The 20,160-nt window shown below is 33.7% G+C and overlaps 2 protein-coding genes across 3 annotated transcripts; one reads left to right on the forward strand and one right to left on the reverse strand.

Moving 5' to 3' along the window:
- Positions 1-8,158, reverse strand: LOC126712714 (uncharacterized). 2 transcript variants are annotated; one of them, XM_050412158.1, is made up of 7 exons: positions 7,810-8,158; positions 7,535-7,574; positions 7,057-7,127; positions 6,417-6,511; positions 2,458-2,525; positions 558-668; positions 1-391 (listed from the first exon to the last, which is right to left on the reverse strand). In XM_050412158.1, exons 1-7 carry the CDS (start codon positions 8,042-8,044, stop codon positions 370-372), a joined length of 642 nt encoding a protein of 213 aa, XP_050268115.1. In that variant the 5' UTR covers positions 8,045-8,158; the 3' UTR covers positions 1-369. The 2 variants fall into 2 exon arrangements, with proteins under 2 accessions (XP_050268115.1, XP_050268114.1); XM_050412157.1 differs by having other exon boundaries at positions 1-423; positions 7,810-8,156.
- Positions 8,159-8,752: 594 nt separating this feature from the next.
- Positions 8,753-12,653, forward strand: LOC126712715 (uncharacterized). Its single transcript, XM_050412160.1, has 2 exons — positions 8,753-9,039; positions 11,795-12,653. The coding sequence occupies exons 1-2, from the start codon at positions 8,970-8,972 to the stop codon at positions 12,397-12,399; spliced, it is 675 nt and encodes a 224-aa protein (XP_050268117.1). The 5' UTR covers positions 8,753-8,969; the 3' UTR covers positions 12,400-12,653.
- Positions 12,654-20,160: the final 7,507 nt, after the last annotated feature.

Here is a 20,160-nt window from a genome sequence, read left to right on the forward strand (position 1 = left end):
TAGCAAAGAAATAAGCGCCACAACATGATTCAATATGGGGTATACCAATCAACAATACCACGAACACATCCAATTTTACAACTTGTTGAAAATGTTGATTGTGAGTAGTAGAAAACAAGTGATGGATCCATGTAAAAAGTGGACAAAAGGTGTCCACTACTCATAGACTCATAGTTAACCACTTTAGTGTGTTGTGAGATGCCTGCAATATATAACTTGGAGAATGTTTAAGATTGATCATATAACAATAAGAGGCTACATCAGGTACTGGGTGAGATTCGTGGTACATTAATTCATAAAATTGATTCCAACTTCTGCATTTCTGGGTCCAAAATTTCAGGTTCCACATCTTCTGTAATCATATAGGAATCAGCCACAGCCTTCCCTTTCTCTAGCACATCAGAAGGAACAGTTTGAAGCAGGCTGTAAAATGGAAAGCTTCTCAGCTTCCTTGGTTAATTGCACATTTAAAGTATAGTATACAAAAGAAATTTATGTCATGCATACTAGAAACACAGTATCGAGGTGCATAATATATGATTTGTTCAACACATTACCTGTCTAGAGCATTAAGGGCAATATTGATCTTTCCTTTCATTGATTCAACTGAGGCTCCTGGATCATTTCTTGAAGCATTTAGAAGTAAGGAATCAAGATCCTCCAAGGCTCTGCAGAAGTACAGATTTCACAGGACTTAAATTTGGTTGATGGCAATTTGTGAACCTATGATAATTAGCATGTTACATGGTGTGGCTTGAATTGCCATGTGCCTTTTGTGAGAGAGACCTAGGGTTATTTGGGGTTTGGATTTGTTGAGAGAATCCTTATGCCACTGCTGTAATCTTCCTATTTTTCATAGTTAAACTTTCTCCCACTAGCAGTCTGTGGACGTAAGCATATTACCAAACCACAAATTCTTATGTTCTTTTTGTGTTTGTGCTTGGTAATTTATTTTTTGTCTTTACTATAATTGGTTTGAATCTTGGGGGTGCTATTTGCACAACATAGCATCAAATTGGACATGGTCATATTTCTTAGCTGGGACAATTTTAAACTCATTCTCCTTGTGGGTTGGCATACAATGGAAGTGAGAGGGCTACCTCCCATTGTGTAGTCCAAATGTCCAATACGCCTACAATGGACCCTAGAAAATATATATACACATATATTCCAATTAGGCATATCCATCAGCAAGTCTATCAACATAATAAATCAAAGGCATGCTAAGTAGATTCTACAAAGCACACTGGATCTGAATCTGCCCTGAGGACCAAGCCTTGTCAGGATTCAACTCCACGACCTCTAACCAAAGAGGTTATTTAGGGTACCGTACTAACTGAGCTGCAGCTCAGAAGCTTAATTATGACTTTTAAATTGCACTCTGCCTATGGGAGTTTGATTCAAGAATGTTAACCAGGTGTAGTTCTGTTAACCTACAAACATATGATCTCCATGAATGAATCCCATAAGCTATTTAGGCAAATATACAATTTGAAATGAGACAAACTTGAAATCAGAAAGTGAGACTGAAATCGGATTTTCCTTATCCAGAAATGAAGGGCATTGAGTTAAATTTGAATCTCATGCTACTCAAATAACGAAATCCCTTAAATAAAATGGAACATGAAGATTGGTAAATTGTTACTTTGCCACAAAGGTGGTATTCTATCATTTGAAGAAGCTACTTATGACTTCCTGAAATAAGAAATCCAGGATAGCAGGACACAACAGTTATACAGGAATCATTTCTAGTGAAACCCAACAGTAATATAGTCCAAAATCTTTCTGAAAACACCAATGATTTTGAAATGAGAGATTTTTTATTTTTAATTTTTATTTTTATTCTTTAGTTTGAGAAATGAAAGATTAAAATACCAGTTAAATTTACTGCCTGGATAGGTTGAACCTGATTTTATTATACCAGCTGGCTGGATGTTGTGGTACCCCCCATACTGGCCATTTGTGTAAATCTAGCACTAAAGTGTGTCGATTTTCTAGATAGACACTATGTTCCTACAATCCATCATTAAAGCTGCATTTGGATTGCGCTGATTCCAGCGCGTTTGCGTTTTTCTCCTTTTTTTTTTTTTTTTTTTTTTTTTTTTTTTTCACGCGTTTTTTAACTTGCGGTTACTGTTCATGCACTGTTCAATGAACAGTAACCGCAAATTTTGACTTTCCAAACTTTTTCATCCAATCAGTGCACATCGTGTACTGTTCACAGACCCACAAATTTCACTTTTCAGCAATTTTTTCATTAAAAATGGGTCCCACGGTACTATTCACACATTTAAAAATTATTTTGCTACAGTATTTTTCAGTTTTCAGTTTCAGTTTTCAGTTTTCAGTTGTATCCAAACGGACCTAAGTGTGAACAATTACAGAGCAAAATTACAGACCCACTCAATATTTACACAATGTAATATGATGATTTTCATCAATAGCAATAAGATGTACCTGAGACATTGATCAACATTATTGGAAGCAGTTTTACCATTGCCATTGTCTGAAGCATATTGTGCCACCTATAGTTCCGAAGAAAATTTCCAAAGCTTTTAGGAACTCAAGTATATAAAAAACTGCCATAATGCAAATGTAAATGAGCATGGAGAGTGATGACAAGAATACAGTGAGTGGGTAACAAAAAACAATAAAAGGCAACACTTTGTGATGTATAACAGTACAAGTAATTAGAGGCAAGCTGAAAATATGTGATACATATGCCTGGAAACACACTACCATGATCATTTAACGAATCATTTGGAGGATTAGATCAGAATTAATGGCTGATCAGAATATCTCTGATCAATTTCAGAGGCCCTTCCAACTTGCATAACTGGTGGTCAAGACTCATGGCTGTTGGAAGTGTGACCAATTTTGGCATTACACTATTACAGTAATATTATTTGGGGAGCATAAGTTCACAAATTTTGAGGTGGGCTTTTAGCACAAGACTCTGCTGAAAGACTAAATTAACAGAATAAAATAGGTTAAAAAGTAAAAACAAAATAACTAAACGTTGGCATATACGTAAGGGTAAAAAAATTATGGACCATGCATCATTCACCTCAGTATATGACAATCCTGTTTCTTGAGTAATTCCAAAGAAACTTGTTCTAAATTCGTTCCTTCCACTTCAGATAAACTCTCCCCTCGAGTTAAATTTTGCACGAAGTGGCTGCAAGGAGTAGTCTTTATGTTTTTTGGAATTTTTAAGGGACCATATTTCTTCAGCTTCAACTTGTTGGTGGCAGAAGGAAATCTCTCTGTGCTCAAATAGCCATGATTTTATCTCCTAACTTTTTCCTTCAATGTTTATCAGCTACCATCTTATACTTTAAATTGGCTTCTTTACGTTTGCCTAAACTGATTTAACTAACTAAAAATGTTCCGCCATTTTGATTTCTGCTATGCTCAAACCAAGAACTTTAGGCCAATTTGATTAAGTCTAATGCATGCTTTAGAACCTTATTGTAAATAATAGAGAATTTTGACCGTTTAGTGGAACTGTAGACTACACTATTATAAGCAAACTTAACTTGTGCATTTAATCCCATTGCTTTGGCTTATCCCAACAAACGTTATGAATTAAATTCCCAAGAGTTCTATTCATCACCTCTGTTTAATTATTAATTTAAGGGTGCATAGTACTCCTATAATTAAAACTTGCACATGATATCTTCCACAAAGTAAGCCAGAAGTGAACAAGGAATTTTGATTCACGGTCAAAGGTAATAGAGTTTGAAACACCAGGTAACCACACAATCTCTTTAAAGAATAATTTTGCTGAAGGCACAGCATCAAAAAGTCTTGCAATAGACTTGAAAGACCTGTCAACAATGAAAAACACAAATTCTATACCCCGATGTGCCTTTACCCCTTTTGGAGGAATTTTTGGAGGACCTAATAATATATTTTGTCACTTAAAAACAAAATTCTCCATATCTCTCTTCAATTAAGGCCAATAATAGCTCTCCTCAACACTAACCATAGTCTTGCCATGCCCTAGATGACCAACAAGTCTGCTTTCATGTACATCCCATATTTTTTACCAGAGGGAAATCCGAGGAATGCACAACTGGTTTCCTATGAATAAATAGCCATCTTGGGCGCTGCTTCAATAAAATCAAATATTTTTCCAAACCTCACCAAAGTCTTCATTGACCTCATACAATTATTTTAAGCATTCAAATCCGTCCACTTCGTTGCTCGAGGTTAACAGGAAGGTAACATCATCAACTTGATTAGTAGCACCAAACTTATATTTAATTACATAACAAAATTATTCCAAGCAAAATGTCCACCTTTCAAGCATCTTGTTAAGGTGTTCTTGCGTGCTGAAGTATTTCAAAGATATAGGGTCATAATAAATTAAGAACTCTTTTGGAATTAAAATGTGATACACTAGATCAATTAGATATTGAATTGAATTAGTTGAGTGTGTGTTATGTGTGTGCTGAGTCTCACATTGGGCAGATACTAGGTTGATTTGGGCTTTATAAGCAATTATGAGGACCCTCAATTGTGACTAGATTAGTCCTTTTAGGGCATAGAGCATATGTGGCTAATGCTTTTGCTTGGATACAAAGACAATGTTCCCACTGATTCAAGACCTAAATAACTACATACAAATCTTTCATAAGTGGACCTTTTTTGTTTTCTTTTTTTCTTTTTTCGTTTAAATTCTTTTGTGAAAATTTAAAAGTGACTAAACAACCCTCATAAGAAAGAAAAGCACCTATCCCAACACCACTTGCAACACGCTTTAGCTTAAACACTTCACTGAATTTAGGAAGTGCAAAGATAGTGTCGTAACTAATTTCTCTTCAATTTGGTAAAACTTTTGTCAGCTAGTTGTTGTGCCAATAATCTCTCTACCTTTAACACCATATTGAGCCTCATTTTACTATCCACAGAGGTTGCAACCCAATCTTTTCTTGAATTGAGAATCTTAGACTGTTGATATATCATACTGCTTGATATGCCTTTGTAAGTGACAAATCACATCATGTTGCAAAGAGAAGAAAAAATTTCTTCATAATTGTGGGATACATTATCTGTCTTAAACCATAATCAAGTTGCAAAAATATATCCTTTAGCAATTGCTTCAATTTCCCCCATGTTCTCATCAGCCCTTTTCCTCGCAGCCAATGATTCATTATTCTATACTTGATCCCACCAAGTAGAAACTACGCCTTTTAGTATGTACATGATAAGTTCGACTAGTTTCTGACCCAACATATCCATCATCCCAAAAAACCATCAACATGGTAAATCCAATCAAGAAAGGATTCAATATTGAGGTTTTTGCTAGAACAAGAAATACTGTCCCTCAGATGTTAATCCTCAATCTCTTTGTTACTCCATCCTTCCCTTCGGTACCCTGCATATCCTCCATCCCTGTCTTCTAAATTGTCTAGTTGCCCTATGAGGGGATTGACATGGCCATGTCAACCACCAGATAGGTTGTGAGTTTTGTCTCCTACACCATTATCAACATCATCTTCATGATTTATATTGGTATTAAGCCCAAAAGCAGTAAGCATGTCACAGATTTCCTAGAAATGCTGTTTCGTACTTTGCTGTTGAGCCCTTAACACCACTCAAAGCACCTATCCCCTCCTTTCCTTGTACGTGTAAGGTTGTGTGTTCAAAACCCATTGGATATGTGTGTAACTTAAAAACAAAAGTAGTTATACTCAACCTCATTGTTCACCATATCAAAATCGTTAAAACGCTCTAATACTACCTAATGTAGAAAAAAAGAACAGTAGGCTAGATCTTGTTCTAGCTTAATAAATAGCTTGAAAATTTAAGGAGAATGAAATTGAGAATCCACCATAACTTGAGAGAAAGTTCTTAGAGATATTATTTCATTTCAATCTAATAAACCATTCTAGATCAATGCATATTTATAAGAACTTTTTATGGTTTTCAACAAGCTTTTCTAAAAATAAAGTTACAAAAATAGCCTTAAAATTTCCATCAACTTCATTAAAAAACTAAATTAATGGAATAAAATAAAATAAAACAAAATAAATAAATAAATTTCACTATAATTTTTTTTATTAAAAAAAGAAAAGAAAAGAAAAAAAAAAAAGAATCAATCACTGAAAATTATGGACTACGACCATTTGCCTTAATTTTTGATGATCTTGTTTCTCGAGAAACTTAAAGGAAACTTGCTGTACATAATATTTTCATATCCTAGTGAAAGTGAGACATGTATTGTATAAAACCTCCATTAAGACATAAAGGGTTCAAGCATTCTGATTGAGCTCAAAGAATATTATTCAACTAATTGTGTCAAACAAAAAGCATGAGAAATTGTTTTACGCTAAGAATTAGAAGCAGACCAGAACTGGACAGCGGAAAGCATACAGAATACTAAAAAGTTCAAGGAAGCCTCAACTTACCGCTCTAATATTTACACGAAGGGATCCTACAGGGCCAGAACGTAGCAAAGATCGGCAGCTACCATATTGGGGTTGATCAGCTTCTAAAGATTTCTCTGTACTACTAGAAAGATAAATATAAGTACTCTTACACCTTGTTTATACTTTTTACAATGCTTATACAAGCCAAACACTAGGAGCATAGCACACTTTAAAGTTCATGTACAGAAGGAGAACAAAAAGAAAAAAGAGCAGCAACATGATCTAACAAAGTGGGAAGAAGTGGAAAAGACAACATAAACACGCATGAACACCCATACAAGTGCAGGGTGCACACATACACGCACATTTAGGAGTACTTAGATTATAATCTATATTCTAATAATATTATAATCTAAGTGTCCGTTTGGCATGACTTAATTTTGCCACTATTTATAGGTCTCACAACACTTTTTGGTACTATTTATATGTTTCACTGTACTATTTCAACTAATTTTTACCTTTATTTATGGTACTTTCAGTAAAAAGGTTTCAGTTTCAGCAAAATAAGCGAATCCTAAACACTCCCTAAACGTGACCAAATATACAAGAGTGATGCCTAATAAAGCATAGTAAATCAAACAAAAGTTACATTATAAAATGAAATGATCTAAGAGCTTACCTAAGTCCTTGATCTGTAACTGCGTCAATATGACAGCCGGTATATAAACTTCCAATGGATCAAGTTTTTTCCTGGTTATTGAATCATATAACAAGAAGAATATATGGTAAGATACATTAATTCAAGGCATAAAGCTAAAAAGAAATCAGGCTGTGGCCCTGTATTCCAAGAAACATGACATTTCTGTGATCATTGCACATCACAAGGCCCTTATCCATGTGGAGAAAAAGCTCTAGAGTCTAGACCAGACCCGCATTTTTAATATTTATTGCCGTAACTCAACAAAATTTGGACTTATTTCGATTATAAATTTAGAATATGAAAATATTATTTCACACTCGTTTTACTGATTTCACGCACAATGTACACAATTTTTTTTAATTAATGTCCACACTTAAAATGTGAAATAAGAAATGATATGTCAACCAGTGAGTGAGAATAATTGTCCATGCCATAGTCATTACTCATTAGTCATTACCTTTTCACATATTTATCGAAAAAGCCACCAGCCATAGCATCTGCAAAAAAAAAAAGGGGCAAAACTCAATCGACTTTGCTTGCTTGCCAAGAAAAGTAAATTTAGGAAAACTAAAAGCTAAAAAAAAGAAGAAGAAAAAGATAGAAAAGAATACGTTAGAATTATGATTAATGATTAAAAATTCATTATTTTCTATCGCTTTTTGAGACAAACGATAATTTAACAAAAATACGATAATTAAATAGTGTTAGTTGGAGAGGAAAGAGATCTCGTACAGCTGGGGATAAAGAGGAAGTGTGAGACTGAGAGGACGAGGGACACGTTGACCAATCGCCTGCTTTCCCGCCATTTTGGTGGTGGTGGTGGTGGTGATGACGCTGAATACAATGCGCACCTCGTTCTCGTTAGCGCCAAATTCGACTTATTAGCTTTTTTTGCGGTTGAGAGAGAATGAGAGAAGCTTAAGGAATTGGAGAAAGGCTTGATGCTAACGTGCGCAGGGGTGGCCATGCCCGCACAACATTCGAGTCCTCCGACCACTTTCTTACTCTGTCCCGGCGGTGATGTCTAAACTCTACAGACTCTAAACAGATAATACTATTAAACAAACATGGTTCTTATCCGTTTGTTCCTCTCTTTTTTATGACTTTCACGAAAAATGTCTGTTATAAAATGACATGTTTGCCCTCAGATCTCTCCCTCTCTCCTTTTTTATTTTTTATTTTTTTTATAAATCAAGCTCTATGATACTATGATCCATGCACCGACAACTGACAGAGGTATTACTTTTACTCAATTTTTTTTAAAATATTCAAAATTTGGCATATTCTTATGCACGGACAAAATAGGAAGTTTGGAGAAAAAGATTGAAATGTGAGGTTAATAGCATATTTATATTGTCTCTCCATAATTAATAGAAATGTCCCAAGTCACTTATTAGAATATTTACATGCAAGTAAAATCCAACATTAAATAAAAATAACAATTTGAATTATTTATTTATTTTTAAATATGATCATTGAGATGTAGTATTCTAAAAATAAATTATACAAAAAATACTTAATTTCCTTTAAATTACTTTAATTAAATATAAAAAAGTTGTATTTTGATAAAATTAATGCTTCTTTTTTTTAATAAATTAATTCTTAAAAAAAAAAAAAAAAGGCTATACTCTTCTTCACGGTGGAAGGGTATTTTCTGCAATTAGGAGCAGTTTTTTCTTGATTTGCGACTCGGGTTGGAGCAGAAACCCGGTTGGTGGCATTTCAAGGATTAAAAAAAAAATCCAAATCATAGGCTTTTCTAGACTTGTAGTTAAGCAAAGCCAGCCAAGCGATTGAAGCAGACGTATTAGGCTTACTCACTCACCTCTGCTTCATTTCTCTCTCTCTCTCTCTCTCACACGCTGTTCCTAGTTTCTAAAGCAAGAGCAAAAATGACAAAAACTCCATGGCTTCTCTTACTTTCACTTCTCTTCTTCTTAGCTTCTGCTGCAGCTACTCAAAGTAAGTCTCCTCCAAATCTACATTGCCTTAAAAAAAAACATGCATTTCTATGTATGTATGTATGATCATAGTGTGATTTTGAAGAATGTATGCATGTTAAAGATTTGAAACCCAACTGAATTATGTGGGCATTTATTAGATGCTTGATCTGATTCAAAACTTATGTATTGTTTGTCTTAATGCGTGTCTCTTTGATATTTCCATTAATGTAGCTAACCCATGTCTGAATAAAAACCTGAAGTGTTTACTTGAAACATGTGTCTTTTTGTTGAGAATTTAAGAGTGAAACAGTTTTGTTGATTAGATCTCTGGCTTAAGTTCAGAGTCTTTAGTTAGTTGATGTCTCTGGTGGGACTTTTTTAGTTAAAGATCTTACACTACCTAAGAACACCCTCTTTCAATGATTTATTTGGTTCCTGAGAAATTGAAGAGAAGGAAAGGAAAACAAATTACAGATCTTGATTTTTTTTTTTTCTTCCTTGTTCCATTTGAACCCCCAGTACAAGGCAGAGCCTTGAAATCGTCAGATGGGTTGTCAATGTAGGATTTTCTGCCTTTGGTTTTCTTTGTTCTTATATATTAAGAAGTCAAGCCGGCCATTTCCTTCTTGTTATCTATAGGTTTTGTAGAACTCAAAATAACACAGCAATTAAACATTGAAACTCACATACATATTCTGAAGAGCCAAAATCATGTGGGGCTGCTAGTCAATACTACTTATTTGTAACCACTCCACCTCCACCACAACATCATGTATAACAGGAATAAATTCGAACCCAAAAGCCCTAAGGCTATTATCTAATGATTGATTCTCATACATTATTAAAACTAACAATAAGACAATGGGTATAAATAAAACACCTCAACATCTATTTAATATAACTTGGTTTAGTTCCTACAGGTTTAGAGTGCATTCTCAAATCCTTATTAGTACACTTGAACATCTTCTGGTAAGACCTCAGTGTGGGTTATTGGATGTCTCTTAATGTATTGACATCACCACAGTTTGGTTTCCTGTTATCGTCTCTCTCTCTCTCTCTCTCACACACACACACACAAATAAAATCTTTATCTAAAAGGGGAAAAAAATCATCTCCATGGCTCCACCTATCAAAGCTGCCTTTGGGAATTGGGAGTCTCCTTAGAACATTTCTTGTACCAACCCATCGGTAAAGACAGCTGCAATATAATTTTGGAGAACAAATGTGGGAGAAAAAAGGTGGATTGTGAGCACATAGTACTAATAATATGTTGTGCAATAACACTCACGGATTTGTAAAGAATAACAAACACACACACACACACACACACACACACACAACCAAAGCAAGAATTTGTGAAAGGCTTAAGCTCTCAACTGCTTACTTTGGAAAACTCTACACATTGGTATCTTTTTCTAAGTTCTTCCCTTCTCTGCGTATAGGAGGACCATTGGGCCAAAATCATCAAATCCTTTTAATACTATCTATGTATATATAAGGCTACAACTTCAATTCCTTGGTAAGCAAGAAATGCAAACAATACTTCTTTTACAAGGAGTAGACTTTCTTTTCACACCTAGAAAAACAAATAGATCCAATTCCAAAATAGAAATTTGAGGCAATTTCCAACGATATCCACTCATACTTCACCAACTCATCCATGATAATTATTTATTGAGACCATAGCTTAAATGCGACCAAAACAAAGTTGAGATAAGAACAAGGTTAGGAAATCAGGGGGAAGAAAGAAAGATAAAGCAATCATAGGAAATAAAGCTGGATTGGTTAGTGTCTTGGAAGGCTAGCAAAATCCTTTTAGCTTAAAGTTCTTGTAGTTATTTTAACCTTCTTGGGACATATATTTCATTGCTCTTTCCTTAAGTAGAAATCTGTGATATATAGCTGGCTAAAAGAAACACTTTTATTCTAGGGGCTTTACTATCGTTCTAAAACTCAATCTTAAATTCTTAATCCTCTTTCCACACATACGCAGATATATAGAGCAAACCTGCCAGAAATAAGACCCTTCAGATAAATTTACTTGTCTCAGTAAATACAAACTGATGAAGTTAACTTTGTTAATCGCATGTTCTATCAGAAAGGAAATAGGTGATAGCTCTTACAGTTATGGGTCTTACTGGATACATGTCACAAATGGTGGGTAATTTCATATAGTAATTTCATGATTAAGTCCTATGGGTTGGTCTCATGCTGTAGTACGGATAATCTGGTATTTTAACCTCAAGAACATGGGGATCTTCAATTGCTAGCTTGTCATAAGCATCCTCCCGCCCTGAACGTGTACCTTTCTTAAACCCTTTCGGTTTTTTTTTTTTTTTTTTTTTTTTTTTTTTTTTTTTTCTCACTATGGAAAGCTCAGTGAATTTTTTAACTTGAGATTCTTAGATGGCAGTACTAAAAGTAAATATTATGACATCTCGTCCTCTCTCCACCCCTCCCCCCACTTCTCCCTTTCATTTCTTCTACTCTCATTAATTGCTTCTAATTTTTTATTTTTCAATTATGGTTTTTATTATATGTTGACATAACTTATAAATTTTGCTTCCTTGGGACTCAATTTGACTTTCCTATCTGCTATATGCTCTCAAATAGTTCAAGTCACTGCTGCAAACATATATTTCTTTCTTGTTCATGTAATTACTTATCAAAAAATACATGTTTCTTTCTTATTCATGATTTACTTATCAAAAAACATATATTTCTAACAAATTTTTTATTTTTGCCATGTATGATATTATGAATGAAAATTGCAGTAAAAGTGACCAATAACCCTGCTGATCAGTTAGTGGCTGCACTTGACAACAATAGAACTGCACAGAAGTTGAAATCCCTCTATGACAACCGCGGCCTGGCCTGCATTGCTTTGCAGTACATAAAAGCCTACCAAGGTGATTGCGGTGCAGTAGGAGGGCCTAATGGGAAGAAGCCTGCTGAATCCGAATTTGCTCAAACTTTTGCCCCCAACTGTGGTGTTCTGGTCTCAACCCTCTCTCCTATTACCGGTCGTTTACTTGGCTGCCAATCTCATTATGTTGATCCTTCTAAAGCATTTTCAGAGATCCTGATGAAGAACAACAAAAGCTTAGAAATAATTTCCAATAAGACTCACACTGAAGTCGGAGCTGGAGTGACTGGCACCGAACGTGGGGCTCCCTATTTCTGGTGTCTCTTGTTCAGTAATGGCAACACCAGCAGCAGCTTTGCTGTAGAGGGAGGGGTGGCTAAGGTAACAAAACCTGGGTGCTTTAGTGGTGCTAATGATGAATGCAGTGGTGCTTATGATTGGTCTCAAACCCGTCGTATATGGCCATTTGTTGCCACAGCTTTGCTAGTAGTGGGGCATGCCTTTGGATTCTGATCAATTTTTTTTTATCAGAAACTATTTATCACTTGATTTGGGGGCCTCTTGTGTAATGCTGTATTGATATTTGATAGGCCTGGCCTCTCTTATTCAATTTATGTTTCGTATTTTTATTCCACAGTCATTGTAAGTGTGAGATCCATCCTATTGATTTTCTTCAGTTATATCTCCTTCTTTTGTAAACTTTTTATATTACCTTAGCTGCTGAGGGCAATTTTTTCTTAATGAAATTAGAAGTATGATTCTGTTAATGTGCACAAAGGAAAGTGGCATCTAGCCTACTACTACTGCATTTGCCTTAAGATATCTTTTGGGTGTTGTAGTAAATTTCATGCATTCTGAAACTAGCGTCTTCACAGCATGATGTGGCTTCTCATTTCATCCTTTGGTTGCAAAAGTTATCACATTGATTCTTATTTGCAGGTTGAATATGGAGATAAGCTTTAGTGAATTTCCATAACCATATAATAAGTTTTTGATTAACACTTTTGAAGTCTTCAAAATTTTTGCTACATTTGAGTTTTGTTTCAAATACATTTCTGTAGTCTCATCGCATTAATTCTAACACCCTTCTCTTAGGTAGGTTTGTCCAATATACACTGAATCAAATATCTCATCAATCTCAACACTTCAAGTTGTGAAGAATTAGGTCAAGAATATGGATATTAAGTCATTAATTTTAATATATATATATATATGTATGTATGTATGTATAAAAGAAATCCAAAGCTTATAACCATGTATGAATGGGTGCAATCAAGAATAACCGCAAATTAAGGATGACTATTTAAACTTGTCTCGTAAGTATCCAATCCAACCTAACCTAAATGAGACCGGTTTTGCCCACCTCATAGAGTAGAAACTGGCAAGGATGGTTTCTCCACCCACAATGTATATTTAGAGAGGGACCATTGAGGAGCATAGATTTATGTTACCATCCATTGCAAGTTGTAAACTAGGGATGTGAGGTTTTTTTTTTTTTTTTTTTTTTTTTTTTTTTTTTTAATTTTATAAGGCATGTATATAAACTTCAGTCTTTAAACATTAATTTATGATGTCTTTTAGTAATTTAGTGTTTGTATTACTATATCTATGTTTTAAGATTTAAATTGTTTATGATTTTTAATTGTTGTATTGTTATGTTTAAATTGTTTTTATGTTTTTGTAAGACTGAATTTTTATATTCTTCTACTTTGAGAAGATTTTAGTGATTTTAGAACTTCATTTGTGATATTTTATTAGTTTTTTTTTTAAAGATTATTTTAAATCATATTATAATATTATAAAATTAAAATATATTGGGCGGAGCAAGTACCTTTTATGCCTGTTGGGCAGGAGGATAAAAACCCAACCCAAAGCAGGGCAGGGGCCAGGGCCTAGGGCAAGGGGTAGTGGAATGGGGAGGGGAGGGTGAAGAATAAGAAACCTGCCATGTTGCTATCCCTGACCACAAGTAGATACATATATACACGAAACATTTCTTTTTAATAAGAAACATGTTGCACATATTTCATCATATTACATAGAAACATGTTAAATTCCAATCGATTTTTTTTTTTTTTAAATCATTTTTAAGTTTAGACATGTGAATTGGAAGGACACTTGGGGCAAAATTAAAGTGACTTAAAAACCTAAAGACACTTGGCACCAAAATTAGAAGTCAATTTTTATTTAATTGGGATTCTTGATTTAGTTTTCACTTTAATATATTATATAAATATAAATGCCTTAATTGAACAATTTGCCACAAAATGATGACTTTTAAAAAAGAAAAATGCTCATTCTCAAAAAAAAAACAAAAAAAAAAATGCTAAAGTTATTGTCAATTTTATTACAAAAGGCTTACAACCTAACTTCACTATAAATGTGATTAGTGTCACATCTACATAATAAATAAAATTTTTAATTACTTTTATTGTTGTATGTTTAAAAAATTCATATAGCAGTATGTAAAGCTTATAAAGAAAAATATGTTTTATCCTAAACATCACCCTTCAAAAAGACAAAGGTGTGATTTGTGGTGAAAAGGGGCGCCTTAATAACTAAAACTTCCTATTTTCTAATGAGTAGTCGTTAGTATCATATAATATGTGCTATGTATTGTATCAAGTGAAAAAAGTACCGTATTGTAGATACGTATTGAACATACTCATGAATCATACAATTATAGATGTGTATCATAAAATCAAATGTACCATAAAATACATAGACATGTGAATTTAAATTGGGTGCTTTGTTAAAATTTTTGCTTTTATTCAAGTCCAACAAGTTGTTAGATTTGTTTTTTATACAAAATTATTGGGCTACTTAATTGAGCCCAATATAATAATATGTTCATGATTTTTTTTTCTCCTATAAAATATGAACTCGACACTTCACAATCATATTTGTAAATTTCTTTTCTATATTATGAATCTTGTATTAAATGACAATATATTTACTTTTTATTTTTGTTATTATTGTTATAAGTCAAAGAAGCTAGAATGCTTAGGAAGTATAAAAAATTATTAAAATAAAAGAACAAGAAGAGATAGTAAATGTTGATTATGAGGAAGAAAATGTCAATGAAAAAATAATTTTACAAGATGATGAACATGATGATAACATTTGACTTAAATGAAATTGATTAGGCAAAATTATGAATACAGTGTGAAAGAAATTATTGTTTTGGCTTATATGTCATATATAACGGTTTTGGGTTTAATAAATTTGAATGTGAATGTATTAAACACATGTTAATTTGATTTATTTACAAAAGAGATGATTAAATTAATCATTAGTTGAATATGTTTCACATTTATAATGAATGTACCTTTTATATGTATTTTAATTTTTTTTAAGTGTTTGAGTAAATTATGATACACAATACAGAAAAAATAAAAATTGATTCATGATACAATTCATGTTTTGACAACTGTATGGTTATGTTGTTACCAAAATTACTTATTACGTTGAGAAAGTTTGGCATAATTACGTCAAGTCACCACTATATCTAACTTTATTGATAAAAACCAAAATGACGATTATGGATCTCGGGAAGGCAAAACAACAATGCTTATCTATCTTTTGTTAGAGCATTCTTATCCAGTTATGTAAAACTTATTAAAATGCAAAATAGATAATGCTATAGCTATAAAAGGAAGAAAAAAAAAAAAAAAAAAAAAAAAAAAAAAAAAAAAAAAAAAAAAAAAACTTCATCTCGTTCCCTATTTTGCATAAAATTATACACTATTTTAGTGCTTACCTAAAGAGCAATTGTATATACACAAAAAAGTTTATAACATTTTTCACAATAGTTGAATCGATAAGTTTTTACTAGTTCTTATCTGGACTTATCATTGATATCATTTTTTTACTTACTAGAAATAATATGCCACCATCAACCCGGTGTGAATTTTTTTTCAAACTTTTTGTGTATATAGACTTTTTCCTACCTAAATCAACAGAAGCTTTGTACCTTATGTAAAACACTGCCCCTATTTTTATTCTCTCTCTCTCTCTCTCTCACTTTTGGACTCTTTCTAAAAATATATTATTAAAGGATAAAAAATTTATATATAATACCTTAGGTATTGAGTTTCTCAAATAAATTTAAATACTTTTTAAAAAAATTAATTGTTTTTGAAAAAAAATATTATTTTTATTTTATTGGTCAATGCTCAGGTGTTTAAATTCAATTAGGAACCTAATGTATATGTACTATATATAAGAGAGAAAAAAAATTATGTTGGCACATGATTATGATGTATCCAAAATGTAGATAAATGTATAATTTATTGTAAAACTGGTTATGTAAAATATAAAGGATGGCTATGAAAAATGTTTTTTCTAATTAATTTTTTCCAATGACCGGATGAAAATAACTTTTAGAGCATCCGCATCAGTTGATGCATAATTTCTGTCCATTTTGCAAGAAAAAACATGCTTTTTCTATTTTACACACTCATTTTTACAAAACACCTACATCAGTTTGTCTATTCAATACATTTATTCAATAAAATATTCTAAACCCAGCCACCATCAACCTGATCAATACCCACAGATCAAAATCATCAAAAACCACTAATCAAAATCATCAAAACCCAACCACCATCAACCCGATCAATACCTAGCCACCATCAACGATCAATACCCAACCTCCATTATCAACCCACACAACCACCATAATCAAGCCAGCCTCCATCATCAACCCACCCATCAAAATCCCAGCCGCCATTAACTTGATCAATACCCAGCCCTCCATCATTAACCCACACAACCACCAACCTCCATCATCAACCCACCCATCAAAATCCCAACCACCATCAACCTGATCAATACACAGGGATCAAAATCATCAAAACCCACTCATCAAACCCATTATTCAAAACCATCGGTGATCGGCAACGGCGAAAGCACTGATCAAATAATCAAAACCATCAGCTATTAGCAACGACGAGAGCAGCAAAGATCAGTGGAGGAAGAGAGCGTGAGGTGAGAGTCAACTAGAGAGAAAAAGAGAGAGTGAGGAGGACAGAGGAAAAAATAATAAAATATCAAATGCAAGAGCTACAGTAATCTTACATATATGTACGGTTAGAGCAACCACATCAGTGGTTGCATAATCTTGCAAAATAGAAAAAGTAAGGCATTTTACACATTTTGATAAATAAAAAAAATAAAAAATAAACCCCACATCAGTGGGTTTAAAATTGTCCATAAATGCATAAGTGCTATAGTAACCGTGCATATATGCACGGTTACTATAACTCTTGCATTTAATATTTTATTATTTTTCTCCTCTCTCCACCTCACTCTTTCTTTTTCTCTTTGGTCTGACTCTCACCTCACACTTTCTTCCTCCATTGATCTCTGCTACTCTCGCCCAGGGACGGAACTAGGATTCAAATCTGAGGGGGGCCAAAGCTTAAAACAATTTTTTTTTTTTATGAAAATAAAAACTAACATCTATTTCATATTCAACAAAATACTACATATAAAATAAGTGTTTCTTAAACATTTCAACACATTTATCAAAATGGAACTTGACGCTATTTCAGAGGAGATCCATATATATATATATATATATATATATATATATATATTTAAGGGCAAATCTTAAATTTTCAAATTACATATGTATACCAGTTTATTTATTTAATTGGGGGTATTAGGACCAAAATTTAAAATTTCAACACACACACACACATATATTAACTTTTTTGGGGGGGGGGGGGGGGAATGGCCCCCCCTGCACTGTAGGTCTGTCCCTACTCTCACCGTTGCTGATCGTCGATAGTTTTGATTAGTGGGTTTGATGATTTTAATGAGTGGGTTTTGATGATTTTGATCCATGGGTATTGATCAGGTTAATGGTGGCTGGGATTTTGATGGGTGGGTTGATGATGGAGGCTGGTGGTTGTGTGGGTTAATGATGGAGGGTTGGGTATTGATTGTTGATAGTGGCTGAGTATTGATCAGGTTGATGGTGGCTGGGTTTTGATGATTTTGATCCATGGGTATTGACCGGGTTGATGGTGGCTAGGATTTTGATGGGTGGGTTGATGATGGAGGCTGGCTTGATGATGATGGTTGTGTGGGTTGATGATGAAGGCTGGGTATTGATCATTGATGGTGGCTGGGTATTGATCGGGTTGATGGTGGTTGGGTTTAAAATATTTTATTGAATAAATATGTAGAATAGACAAACTGATGTGGGTGTTTTGTAAAAATGAGTGTGTAAAATAGAAAAAATACGTTTTTTCTTACAAAATGGATAGTAATTATGCATCAATTAATGCGAATATTGTGTATTTATACATAATTTTACATCTACTAATATGAGTATTCTTTTTTATCAAAATGGGTAAAATGCCTCACTTTTTCTATTTGGCAAGATTATGCAATATAGTTGCTCTTTTAGGAAAGGAAATCAAGAATTCCGTACCATAAAAGACGACTCACCACAACAACAGCAACTTTTTCTGTACCACCTAAAATCTACTCGGCGGCTCCTCAAAACTCGCTCACGACTCTCACCATTTGATTTCGCATCTGTTTTCCTTTGTTTGGTGAGTTATCTCAGACTCTCTCTAAGTCAATGGCGGTTCAATGTTTCCTTAATTGCTTCGAAAATATCTTCTATAAGTATAGCAATGAAACCCACAAAATTTCCTTCACAGACCTCTGTAGATTCCTCAATAGTCTCTCACTCCAATATCAAGATGACTAAGAGATACCCTTCTTCTACTTGTTTTTCACCTCCTGAATCTGCAGATTCTGAGAGTCTTGTGAAAAAGAAACCAAAGCTTTCTTGTCCTAGTGAGATTCAGTCTGATCTGAAAGAGGGTACTGATAGAGTCGAGGTTGAGGTTGAGGTTAAAGGCAAAGATAGTGATGGTTTTGAAGCGTTGGCGTCAAAGGAGGCTGATGAGAAAAGAGAAGGGGCAGAGAAAAAACCAGTATTTGATTTTGATCTCAACATGAAACCGGTTGAGCTGGGACATGGCATTGTCGACGGTGTTATTGTCATTGATTTGGATGGTGATGATCGTTGGTACGGTGAAACTGATCGTGCTAAAGAAGAAAAGGGAACCAGTTTGAGGGGTGAGAGGAAGAGATACACCAGGGAAGAGAAAGAGAAGGCAAAAGTTGATGATGATGGTCGTGGTTGGTTAAGACTTGGGTCGGGGTCATTGTCTTCTTTGACAAATAAGAGAATGCGATACACAAAGGAAGAGAAGGGGAAGGGAAAAGTGGACGATGATGATGATGATCATAATGTTTGGTTGAGTCTTGGTATGGGGTTGGTGTCATTGGAGGCAGCTTTAACTTCTGGTTCTATTGACCTGAATGGAAGCAACTCAGACGGAGAAAGCTGAGATTGGTTCTAGTTTAGGTAATGGTAAGATCAAGCTATGTTTCATTAATTATTTTGGTCTAGTTATTTAGCTTTGCTGTTTGGCTTTCTAATTTTTGTAGAAATTTAAAATTTTCTGAGTAGAGATTTATATTTGGCTTCTTAAAACTGTTCTTGTGCATTTAATAGAGCGTTCATTGATGAAAACTACACTATAATTGATTGTTCTAACGATGGAAGACAATTTTAATGATTACTTTCAAAGATTTGACTGTGGATAAGAATTTTTTTTTTTTCTAAACTGGAAAAGAAGTTTTATTGATATGACAGGAGTGACTTGCTTTATTATGATGGACTTGACTTTAGTCTAAGACAATCTATCGTGCATTTGATACATATTTCCATCATCCCACATGGATGAATCTTACAAATGTTAAACTTATCTTATGTGAGAGGGTACATATATGTAATACCATCTCTTTTGTCTAATTTAACATTGATGCATGGGATAGAAACTCAACTCTATGATATGTATTCATTATTCTGTCATATTTGTCCTAATTGTTGTTTTTAAGATCTTTCTTAGGTCTATGATAATGTTCACAATTAATCATGCGTGTGCTTCGATTGGCCATTTTGCTTGCGGAATAATTAAGGTATATTTGATATGTGAGTTTAAATAATAGTTTTTAGTGTTTAAATACTGAAAAATGTGGGCAAAAAAAAAAAAAAAATAGTGTTTGGTATAAGTATTTGAGCCACAATTCTCAATTTAAAGTGTTTAAACACTCTATTTTAATAACTTATCCAGAGTGGTTTTCAATTTTTGAGTAACAATGTTTAATAGTATTGCTGTAAATATTTTGAAAAGCATAGGGTCCATAGGATTTGACAATACAAAAACTAAATATGTTCATACC

This window comes from Quercus robur, chromosome 2 (genome assembly GCF_932294415.1).
Source record: "Quercus robur chromosome 2, dhQueRobu3.1, whole genome shotgun sequence".
Taxonomy (NCBI): domain Eukaryota; kingdom Viridiplantae; phylum Streptophyta; class Magnoliopsida; order Fagales; family Fagaceae; genus Quercus; species Quercus robur.

Coding starts and splice junctions, on each gene's coding strand:
- LOC126712714 (XM_050412157.1), bottom strand. CDS start 8,044: ATGGCCACCCCTGCGCACGTTAGCATCAAGCCTTTCTCCAATTCCTTA. Junction 6,512..7,056: donor GTTACAGATCAAGGACTTAG/GTAAGCTCTTAG, acceptor CTAGTAGTACAG/AGAAATCTTTAGAAGCTGAT. Junction 2,526..6,416: donor TTCGTGTAAATATTAGAGCG/GTAAGTTGAGGC, acceptor TCGGAACTATAG/GTGGCACAATATGCTTCAGA.
- LOC126712715 (XM_050412160.1), top strand. CDS start 8,970: ATGACAAAAACTCCATGGCTTCTCTTACTTTCACTTCTCTTCTTCTTA. Junction 9,040..11,794: donor TTCTGCTGCAGCTACTCAAA/GTAAGTCTCCTC, acceptor TGAAAATTGCAG/TAAAAGTGACCAATAACCCT.